This window comes from Perna viridis, chromosome 10, assembly GCF_037379345.1.
Source record: "Perna viridis isolate PV_CMFRI_1.1 ecotype Kerala chromosome 10, ASM3737934v1, whole genome shotgun sequence".
Classification (NCBI taxonomy): Eukaryota; Metazoa; Mollusca; class Bivalvia; order Mytilida; family Mytilidae; genus Perna; species Perna viridis.
Window position 1 is genome coordinate 28,789,703 of NC_142454.1, and position 11,809 is coordinate 28,801,511.

Below are 11,809 nucleotides of genomic sequence, written 5' to 3' on the forward strand. Positions count from 1 at the left end.
TAGTGGCCAAAAATTGTATCATTCTATTGTTGAGGTCTGTGCATTTTTTCATCCAAAGCTTGAGCAAATCCTTTCTGTATTATTGGTCCATGGTTATATAATAACATAGCAGGCCAGACTATAAAGTCTACATATGTACCAGATTTGGTAAACATGTCAAAATAATTAGAATCTAACTCCCAGCTAACTCCAGTGTCAAAAACAAACGAAAGAGGTGGGTCCTGGATAGCACTGTACCAACAGACTTCCAGACATGATCTGACAAAGGGCTCAAGCTCTTCTGGAATGTCCTTTGTTCCTGTTCCTGATTCAGGAGAAATGAATAGCTGTAATGTGAATCACTTCATTGTTAGAGCTTTGTTTCACTAGACATGATTGAGGAAAAAATAATTAAGTGTCAGTCTCTGTTAGAATCGGGCAATAGTTAAGTTGAAACATGGTATGAAAAAACACATCATTTTGATAGTGTAATTTGACTATTTGCACCATCAGAAAAAAGACAATATTTTCCATGTCATATTGGTGCATTGATGTATAATTTCATTGAAATTAACTGAAAAGGAACATTTCAAGGGCAGATAACTGTGTTGAAAACCTCATTTTTCTATCATTCTGTTGAAAAAATTCTGAGTAAAGCCAGTGATGCAGATTAAATAATGGTCTTTTCAAAAAGAGAAGGCAATATTGAGTGAAATTACAATGTCAGATCGGTGGGTTTTTGACACGCATGTTTCCCATTTTTTCCATTTTTTCCTGATTCTTACAAACACTTACACTTAATTAATATTTTCACCTCCTCATTGATGAAAAGTTTTGTTTTTTATCATAGAAAAGGTGATGATATTTTTTTTTATTCTTAGAATTCTTGTTGCTTATTAATGAAAAACTGATAGTATGAACAATTTGTTATATTTTGAAATGAGTTACTGATATTATGTATGTCAAAAAAAGTTTTAAAAAAAACTGTCTTGGATATATTAACTTACCCCAAACAGATTGGCTATTGTCTGATTAGCTATTCTTTTCCTTGTTTCCTTTACAACTTTTAAGTTTTTTACTGATAATTTTGGTATATTGAACTGTAATTTAAAACAATAGCCTCAATTGTAATGAATATCTGTTCAATCTGACTCGCCTTGGGACTAGGAAGCTGTAGATGACAAAATTGGCTAGTGTGGAAAACCAAAATGTGGTCTAAAATGCTGAAGGATGCAAAGATTTTGCTAGTTCCATGCATATGTAAGATCTTTAAATGTTCTTTGCACAGGAGATCACAATTTTGTTATTCAATGCTAGCCAACCATTTTATTTTTATTTTGAGTTTTTCCAATTATTTATTTTAACAAATGACTGATTTTTATGAAAGGCTAATTGATAATTCAATATTGGTAATTGTCAAAAATTATCTATGTTACAGTTCAAATGTTTAGCATGACTTGATAGAAGAGAAACTTGTTACCAGTATTTTTAAACTGTAGAAAACTGGTATCCCAATTGTTACTTTTGGTGTTAAATCCCTTTCTATTTAATAAGTTATGTTTGATTGTGTTATTTTTAAGCAAACACTTGTTTAAAAGAGTAATCGAGGGAACCAAGATTCTAGCGGAAATCAAAAGAATGTGATCCAGGGACAAAGACCAGACATGGAAAACAAACAAACACAACCAAGAACATAAGTAACTAAAATAATACATACAAAGTAACAAAAGTAAATGAGCATTTCGGACTTCATGTAAATAGACTTTTTAAAAGGATGCTAGAAACAGTTTTGTCATCAGTAATAAAATATAGATACTTCATATATTTCAACATGTTCAATGCACAACAGACTGAAGTCAAATCTTATAAATACTTGACAGAATGTAAAATTTGCTTGTAAAAAAGGGATTTTTTTATTCTGAACTTAAAAATTATGTACAAGTTGTAAATACGGGAAATTATCATGTTGAAAATTTAAATATCTATAGATTTATTTTAGGGGACACAGAGTCATGATGACAATATCATCTTGTTTAAATTGAATATTGTATACATGTAAAAACTTACAGTTGCTTCCACACTCAAGTTAGGACCATATGGGACTAGATAGGTCATTTCTAGTATATGTAACTGGTGTCTGGATAAAGCACAACAAAACTCCCAGGCTTCCTAGAGAATTCATGTAAAAATATTTAAAGCATGTAAAATTAAATGGAACCCCATTTTGGTTGTTTGATTTAGACAGGTGCCCCATACACCCAGTTTTTAAAATACATAGAAGCTCATATGTTGACTTTTTAAAACTAGTGTCTGGTTTAGACAGGCTGTTTTCACATCAGTAATATTTTGTATTTTATCATAATTAAAGCAAAATAACAAGGGAAAATGAGGGTGGACGGAGGTTAGGGGACGTGAATCGGTGATTGAAGGGGCGGGGAAACGGGGATTATGTTTAAGAACAACAAACGGGGGGGGGGGGGGGCGGGGTAAATGAAAGGGGTTGGGAAGCGATGGTCGGGAGGTTGGAAGACGGTGGTCTAAGGGAAGGGACGCGGGGGTGAACTATCCCCTCCCCCCACTCATAATTAATTTGATAGAGTGAATAAACCAAAATATTATTGCGAATCCCGAAGAACGTGGGTATTAGTGCCACAAAGAATTTAATCTTCAAGTATTATGCTAATTTCAACAAGAATTTTTAATTTTGTGATCGGCAGACTGATTTTTGTTTGGTGATGTTTCGGCGTTAAATAGTCTTAGTGTGGAATTACCGATTTTATTTTACATGTGAATACACAGAGGGTATTCCATAGCTCACTCTTATTTATAAAATAAAAGTGAAACTCATTTTAGCAATAAATAACTTGATTTAATTACCTTGAATATTTTGAAAAGATAAACACATGAAACTTTTTCATCATCAAATTTTTCATTTGTTATTTCATAAGCTTTAGGCCAAACATTCTGGTAGATTTTATTGTACATTTCCGCTAGTTTTGTAGGTGTAAATTGTTCCTCTATGTTTGGAATATCTGGTGTTTCCTCTGGAGTTTTCTCTGCTATGTACTGCGACAAACTGAAGAATAGAATTACTTTCATTTTAAAATTAGTACTTCATTGTTTTTCTTTTACTAGATTGGAGAGTCAGATCTTGGAAACAAGAGTATTTCTGCTATGTTTATAAAAACTAGTCTTTAAAGTTATTTTACTTGCAATTAGAGTATGTGAAAGAGTAATCAAGGGAACCAAGGTTATAGCGGTAATCAAAAGAATGTAATCCAGGGACAAAGACCAGACATGGAAAACAGACACACACAACAAAGAACATAAAATAACTAAAATCATACATGTAAATGAGCAACTGAGCAAGTGTGAAAACAAGTCACCTTACTTACAAGGGTTATACGATGGTGCATTTGTTTCGTTTCACCATGTATGTCCGGTTTTCTATTAATCCAATGAAATAAAGAGAACTCTAGTTTCCCTTTAAATGACCATGACTGTGAAATGCTTATGTATAAAACAAATGAAAAACCTTTTTTAAACAAGAAAAGTATCCTACAAATTCATATAGAGATCCCTTTCAACTTCCACTTCCGCTTTCTCCTTTTCTGTACCGTCCACCTTCTTCTGTAGTTGTTCAATTTGTTGGTTAAGATCAATCACCATGGAATCCCTTGATTTTGTGGCCTTCTCCATGACAAACTGTGCTAGTTGTTTAGACAAGCTTAGATTCTCTGTTTTGTAGTTCTCCAGTTCGTCATGTTGCTCCCTGGTTGATTTCTCGAGGTTCTCGACTTGTCTGTTATTAACAGAATATTGGCCATATGTATATATTTTTTTGCTTCGTTTATCATATTTTGACTTTCTTTCTCATTCTTTTAACTAAGAGTGCAAGTTCATTTGGAAATATTCACAGATTGATTTGTACGATGTATGTGTCAAGCATAAAAATACGCCCGAACATATGAACATTTCTGAAGAAGAATGACTAATTATAATTAATTCATTAACAAGAAAATCGTTTGCATGCAAAGAGTCTCCATTACTTAAAGTTTTTAATTGTAACGTCTCGTAAGTCATGATGCAGCATCGTATACCAGCTTACATAATATGAAAAATTGATTTCAAACTCCCGCAAATGATTGAGTTTTCAAGGTCATCGGTCATTCATTATTCCTTATACTTAATCCTTAAAAATACTACACAAATTTTCATTCTTAAGAATTTCTAAAGTTGAACTAAAGTTTGCATACGTTTTCATAGACTCCAGTTGTGCCTTCAGTTCGGTTATTTCAGGAGGCTCTTTCTTTTTCCTTGGGTCATTCCCACTGAAAATGAAACAAAATACAAGTCATATAAAATTGGCAGTAAAATTTAGATTTGTAATGTTCGTTTTAGTAGTCCCTTTTCAATCACAATATGCATTATATTATAGCATATGTAGAATTTTCTTTAAAAATCACAGAATACTCCAACGTGGTGAGGAAAAAATTCAAATCGCTTTAGCGATAATGAACACGGAAACACGGATTTATTTTCTGACCGTAGTTCTTTCATTCCCTTTGGATTCGTTTTCATTTATGGATTTTCGTATCTTTTGATTTGTGCTTTGAGATTTCTATTTTCAGTTCCGTTTTATACAAAAAAGACTTTAAAATTTAAACTCACGTAGCTTTCTTTCTTGGATTGACGGTTGCCGTCTTTCCAGCTCTGTCCGTTGCCTGCAATAGTGTAGGATAATTAGCTTGCTAACTCGAAGTACTAACCTCATTTTTTTAAGCATACCATAAAAGGCTTATTTGCGTACCGAATTTCCATACCTAAGTTTAAATGTTCAATAGATTACATTATAGTAATGCGCTAATTAAACATTTAATCAGCTCACCGTCCAGAAGCGTTAACCCTAGGTTTTAACTGGGTTTTATGGACATCCAGTCATCACGATCCAGTGTTGCAGAGATCTTTGCATCGCCCTTAACCTTGAAGACAGTCTATGCATTATCATATCGTCCTTCTGTTTCTGAAGAAAGACCAGCCTCGGCAGGTATACATTTCAGGAAGATCCCTTATCAATCACAATTGTTTTTCTTCTCCCGAGTCGTGAATATCATTATAAGAGCCGGAGTTTTATAAGTTGGCATCACTTTTTTGTGAAGAATAAAAACATTATTAAAATAACAGCAGTGAACAAACACAAAACCATTTACAAAATCTTCAACTGAAGTTTAAGGGTTCCAGGCAAACGATTCAGCCCCTCTAGGGGCTCTTGTTCAGGTACTCGACTTGTGTTATTTTCATTGAAGGTTTCTTATTTCTGTAGTATTGTTGTTGTAGTGAAAATTTAATAACAAATTTTGTGATCTGGTATTTATTATTCTAAAAGACTCACATTTTTACTTCCGGCAGATTTCTGTGTTTGTACATTCTGAACGCCTTTCAGGTTCGTTGCAGCCCTAAAATGACAATTTCCTACAAAATTTACCACCAAATAGACTGCAGCACGACATCGTGTTCTGATCTTTTGTTTGGTATCTGTTTAGCTTTGAGTATTTCTTGCAAATAATTTATTTATGAATTTATATCTTTCAATATGTAATAAGTACTAAAGTTGCTTATGAGAGGCTACTCCTTAAAACGTGTACAGCATACATATTCTTTTCAATTAAGAATTTATACTTTTTGCGAAACCAGTCATTTGCTTCACATTATAATACAAATAAATGTATTTAAAGAACAATTTACATCTAGATGTCTATCGACTCTTAACTTGGAACAAACGGTCCATCAATTACCCTATTCATCTTGTCAGTATAGTTATCATAGTTTTTAATAGTAGCCGATATAAGCCTTCTAGCGAATAAATTCCTTTCAAAACTTAATTTCGTATTCAACCTAATTTTGTTTTACTTTTTTATATATTTTTACTTACGCTCCAGGTTTTACTTGCACTTTACTACTCATATTTCATTCTGTTACTGAAATTTTCGTAAAAAATGGTAATAGTTTAAGTATGTAGAGGTGTCTCCTGAATCTTGTTTTCAGTCGGTGATCTTGTTTAAGAGCGTATAATCGGGTTTAAGCCCAATACTAACGATATTCTATCTCAGGCAAATGCATGCGTTAGTTTGAACAATAACTCTTCGCAAAGTATATAACGTTGAGCTAAAACTGGTTTTAAACTTGCAATTTATGGTTTTGGTTGGCTTTGCCTAACGAAACAAGGAATTTCCGTATAAATATATACGGATCGTCCCTTAATATTAGCAGGAAAATTATTTGTTTCATTTTTTTCAATCATACTGTTTAAGCTTCTTGAAGTATTTATCTTACCTTAATTATAATAACGACATGAAATACAGGATAGTGGCGGACATTCTACTATATTAAATATATTTATTTTGTCCTGAATGTAATGAAATTTCACATTGCATTCATTGTCATTCGTGTGCAACGATCCGCCTGTCAATCAATATTGAAACAATTACACTGTAAAATTTCACCTAATTAATGTGACGGCATTTAAATAACACTGTTAATTTGCCATTTAAAAGTTAAAGATATGCCAATGCATTCCATAGTTAGACACGTAGGTATATTTTTATTGACAGGACCTATTCAAAGTTTAAATGCGAAAGATGTCGAAGTAATTATTGATAACATAACCTCCATTAGCTAACTCGCGAAATTCTAGTCGAAACTCATCTGATAAATGATTCTGCAAAGCATACTTTTCTTTAATGTCGGAAAGCAGGGTTGGAAAAAAGTCATCGAAATTGAGCATAAGAACATGGGCCATTTTCCCCAGGGTTCTGACTACAAGTAGAGCCAATTTAAAAAAAAAGTGCCGAAATGTCAGGAATTTTCATTAGAGTATATAGAAAAAAAAACTTATTGTTCCAAAAACATGTGATATAAGAAAAGCATAAAAAAAAATAGGAACACAAATGATTGAAAGGATAATCAAGGGAACCAAGAATCTAGCGGAACTCAAAAAGAATATAACCCAGAGACAAAAACCAGAGAAGGAAAACACACACAACAAAGAACACAAAAATAACCAAAATAATGCATGCAAAGTCACAGAAATAAAATAGGACTCCACTAAAAACTGGGAGCATTGGTATTTTTTTATCACTTTAGAAGACTTAAAGTAGAGAATTTCAACTTAGGGAAATATGGACAAAGTCCTTCCTTTACATTAGTATAACAACTAGGTGTTTGAAAGTACGTGCACTTAATTTTGTGGAATAAGATTTGTCGATTTAAATTCTGGCTGTTCATACATATCTTAAGTATTTCAAAGATGACTTATCAAGTGAAAGGTAAATGCTTCGACACATCCTCGTTTTCTTTACGCATGTTCAATTCTTTCTGATAAAAAAAAACACAATACCAACCACATAAAAATTGCAATTTTGTGACAGTCTATTTTGTGTCACAAAAATTAATTTTGTGAAAACAACTCAATTTTTTGAGACAAAATTCAATTCTGTGTCACAAGAATTCGAGTGGCGCATATGCTTCAATGTTGGTGAAAAAATTTTAATTTTTTCATTCACTCATACACAACTGATATGTTATGCCATGATGAAGTTACTTAAGGGTGCAATAGAACAAAACAAAGATTGCCAAGACTTGCTGTGTTCCTATTTTATGAAAACAATTGTGTTTTGGATAGCAGAAGAAACGGATCCATCAGAATGGGAACCATGTAATCTAATTCTGTGTTTTTTGAAGTGCTTTGACAGATTAATTTATTGCGTAAATAATATAAACTGTCCGCATTTTTTCATTCCAAATACAATCTTTATTAAAGAAAAATCGGTAAAACCAATCCGGAAATTCTTAAATCGACTCTTTATACCCTTTGTGTTTATGGATGGCGTTGCTTGATATTAAATAAAAAGTACGTTTTTCTAAAATGGAAATACCGTGTGCAATGCCAACTACATTTCCAGACCAGAATAGACTTACGGTTGGTTTGTTTTTCCTTAGTACACAGAGCCTTGGGTCATTCAATTAACTATTCACCTTTGCAAATTACAAACGCTTTAAGGGACTATGCAGGCTTGCGATCGGCGTATTTGAAACAATGCTTTATCTTTGTTGTGGCAATGACATTTAACGACGAAGCAAATAAATATTCCTTTTCAGATAGTTCTAGTAATAAAACTATATACTGTCAGTGTAAAAAGTGTCTAAGTTGCCTACTCATTAGTAACAGTGAAGATCCTATCAAAGGATGGATGTATATAGCATCTTTATTTATATGGCATGAAAATGTATGACAAAGTGTTATTCATTGTAAATTACGGATTGTCAAAATGCACAGGAGATCTGCTGAATGAAGTGATTACTTCTGAATTACCAGAAATCGTGTACAAACTAGACCCAAACTATGTAAGTGTGATAAGAAAAACCTATGCTCATACTTTTTTTTATTTTCCCCTCAATTCTTACCCCTTCCGAGATCGTCAATGACATTACACATTTATCTGTGCAAACATATGCAATACCGCCAGTTGTTTTCGAACACTTTTTATCTTGCTTGCGTTATTATAGAGCAGGTGATAATGTGAAATGTTATTCTTCACTAGAAATTATGAGACTCGTTTTAAAAAAGAAATATTTCATCTTGGGCGAGTACGAGGAATCTATTTCGTACTTCTGTCTTGGTGTAATTTTGCAGTTATTAAATAATAAAATCGCTTACAGAGCATTTCTAAAGTCCGTAGAACTAAATGACGATGAGGAACAAAATCCATCATATAATCGATCATCTAGATTAAGTCACAACATCCCTTATAGGATGCACATTATAATTCCAGCATGAGAGGTCATGACAGTACTAATGAGATATTAATAATACAACAATCCACGATATGCCACACATGGAATGAGAATTATTCTGTTGAAAATATATATGTGCTATTCCGCATGATTTAATTTGTGATGTATTTAATATCAATCTTCATAAGTCAATAAAATTTCTCGCTTGACAACTTATACAGAACTTCATTTCAATAGTGTTTGAGTAATTGAGTTGTTCGGTCTCTAGAGAGTGGTTATTGACTCTTAAGACGAGGCGCCACCGATCGGAACAACTTGGCTGTTTATCTACACTTAAATATTCCTGCACTACATATTCCTGGGGTACAGAAATATGAAATTATTTTTATAGTTTTTGCAGAAAACAAAAGATTAAAATTCTTTCTACTATTCTCTGAAATAGCTCGGACGTTAAACCCCAACAAACAAACAAACAAACAAACTATTCTCTACTTTATTAGATATCACTACAACCCCATAAAAGGTGAAGCCTAAAATATTGTTCAGGACATGGGTTGCAAAATTGATATCATAAAAAGTAATGATAAAAAAATAGTGATGTCAGTATTTTGAAATCGGAAAGAAACTTTCACCTCATGCATATGCGTATTTCTGAGATGTTACAATTGGAGGGTTTGTGAAATCTGTAGTGAGTTATTGCCTTTCAGAGTAACCAATATTCCACTGGTAATCAAGAGAATATATTCTAAGACTAGATAGGGAAGTAAACACACACAACTAATAATGTGAACTAACGAAAAGCGCAGCAGGTAACAAACGTAAATGAGCATCCCGCGGGGTCATCATTTTCAAAAAATAATTAACATCCAAAGTCTTGCTGATAGCTATTAGAACATCATTAACGCTTAGCAATTCATAGAACATTCAAACAAAGCCAGCAATAAAGTTAAGAATTGAATTAAGAGAAACAATATAAAGAATGACGATAAACATTTACGTACGAAACTAAACAGTTACTAAATATCTATTAAACAGATAACAAAAAGAATAAAATAAATCACCGAAAAATAATATTTTTTGTTTTGTTTTATTTTGTTTTTTTAAATTTTAAGAAGAACAGCAACTTCTGGCATTTTCCTTTTTGGGTTGATTGAATTTCTTCAAATTTTGTAGATTGTTCAATTAAATGACAACCTTTGATGAACTGTTAATAACGCTGTGGGTTTCAGACAAAACCTCTAAAATGTTGAGTTCTTGGATATGTCAATCCGGGAAATGTGCATTAAAATATTATTTAAGTTTAAAAAAGTCTGTAAATTGAATTCCCCAACAATTGTTTTCATTTGATAGAGAACTCAATTTTCGCACACAGAAAAATGAAAATGATTGCTTAATTAACAGTATAAATGCTAGAACTCTAACAAATAGGCTTCTGGAACAGGGTTATGTTGCTAAAAGATTGTAGTCATCACTACAGAAGTTTTATGGTCGTCATCATGAACTCGTTGATCATTATGGTGTATCCATCTGCACCATGAAAACTGATTTACTCTACCCCAGACTTGACTTTTATGAGTAACTCGGCGGTTGTTTCTAGAAAAAGCAGAGGACGCTTACCCTGCTGGTGCACTTGGTCCATGCTCCCAGTGGAATCCGAGTTGCTCATTTGCTTGTGTTACTTTGTATGTATGATTTTAGCTACTTTATGTTCTTTGTTGTGTATGTCTGTTTTCCATGTCTGGTCTTTGTCCCTAGATTACATTCTTTTGATTACTGCTATAACCTTGACTCCTTTGATTACTCTTAAAAAAAGTTTGGTGTTAATTTGGTTATCTGCCTTTTTACCCTGATTGGTTCCGATTAAAAAAAAGAAAAAAGGAACGATGCATAGACTTTTATTTATATTATCAACACATTCATATCTCGAACATTAGTTAAGTCTTTTTCTCTCTGCGATGGTTGTGATTTACCGTCTATATACTGGATTCTTAAACTCCACAAGAAACCATACAAACAACGCTACATAACTTGATCTGCGAAATGAACCACCAAAACGCATTGATAATTTTAACTCTATACACACAATTGTAAAAGACGGTCTCCAGTCCTACCACGACACTTGTTACTCCCGTTGTGGTATCAATTCAATGTGGATCCTGAAAAATTCGAAAGTTCTTCTGGAAACCAATTAATTCAAGATTATTATCAAAATATAATAGTATCAAATCCGAGGATTTTTCAACTCTTTATACTTATATATCCCATACTCAGTTAAAGTCCCGACTCAAAAACATTATACTTCGTCGTTTCTCTCAAAAGACGGTACACCTAGATATGTAGTAATTGGTAGAGATTATTCATACTTTCCAAATCATTTTCCAAATATACCGAAGATGTTATATCAAAAGCTGGAATATGTTATCGACAACATAGTTGTCCAGTGTGGTAGACGCGTTTTAATATTAACAAATTGTGCTCCTCTACTCGCTGATCTATTTCTTCATCCTTGTCAGACTGACTTTAAAGCGGTTCTAATCCATCGTTTAACAGGATCTTGACTCAGTTTCCGCGATACAGATGTATTAACGTATTAACATTCCTAGTTTCGGGGATTTCGCACATACCATCTACTGCAAAGAACTTGAGATAAAGGATAATACAGACACTCTGAAGTCAGCCTCATATCTTGACCGACACTAAGAGATCGATGGCAATGAAAAACTATTGACCAACTTATACGACAAACGTGATGACTTTTCATTCCGTATTGACAACTTTCCTTTCATCTTTGGCAACATCCATGCAGCAACTGCATATTGAGTTTCCATATCACAACTCATACGCTCAGAGCTTGCTCTATCTACGCAGATTGTTTGTACCGCCCTAGACTTCTTAGAGGTTATGCGGCTCTGGGGCATGTTTATGCTGCAACAAGATGGAAGTCATTACTACAATAGTTGTACTGTCGTCATCATGAACTCATGGATCGTTACGGTGCATCCATCTACACCATGACAACTGATTTGTTCAACGTGTC

The 11,809-nt window shown here is 33.2% G+C and overlaps 1 protein-coding gene across 1 annotated transcript; it reads right to left on the minus strand.

The window, feature by feature from the left end:
• Window positions 1–23: 23 nt before the first annotated feature.
• On the minus strand, window positions 24–6,416 carry LOC148605262 (uncharacterized). Its single transcript, XM_088548094.1, has 10 exons — window positions 6,313–6,416; window positions 5,912–5,957; window positions 5,372–5,435; window positions 4,651–4,703; window positions 4,236–4,310; window positions 3,542–3,781; window positions 2,857–3,055; window positions 2,047–2,148; window positions 987–1,079; window positions 24–326 (listed from the first exon to the last, which is right to left on the minus strand). Exons 2-10 carry the CDS (start codon window positions 5,941–5,943, stop codon window positions 24–26), a joined length of 1,161 nt encoding a protein of 386 aa, XP_088404220.1. The 5' UTR covers window positions 5,944–5,957; window positions 6,313–6,416.
• Between the last annotated feature and the right edge of the window lie 5,393 nt (window positions 6,417–11,809).

What these genes read in the sequence shown, in the direction of transcription:
- LOC148605262 (XM_088548094.1), bottom strand. Translation starts at nt 5,943, where the DNA reads ATGAGTAGTAAAGTGCAAGTAAAACCTGGAGC. An exon ending in AATCCAAGAAAGAAAGCTAC is followed by an intron (nt 4,311 to 4,650) that starts GTGAGTTTAAAT and finishes TTTCATTTTCAG; the next exon opens with TGGGAATGACCCAAGGAAAA. An exon ending in CAATAGCCAATCTGTTTGGG is followed by an intron (nt 327 to 986) that starts GTAAGTTAATAT and finishes TTCACATTACAG; the next exon opens with CTATTCATTTCTCCTGAATC.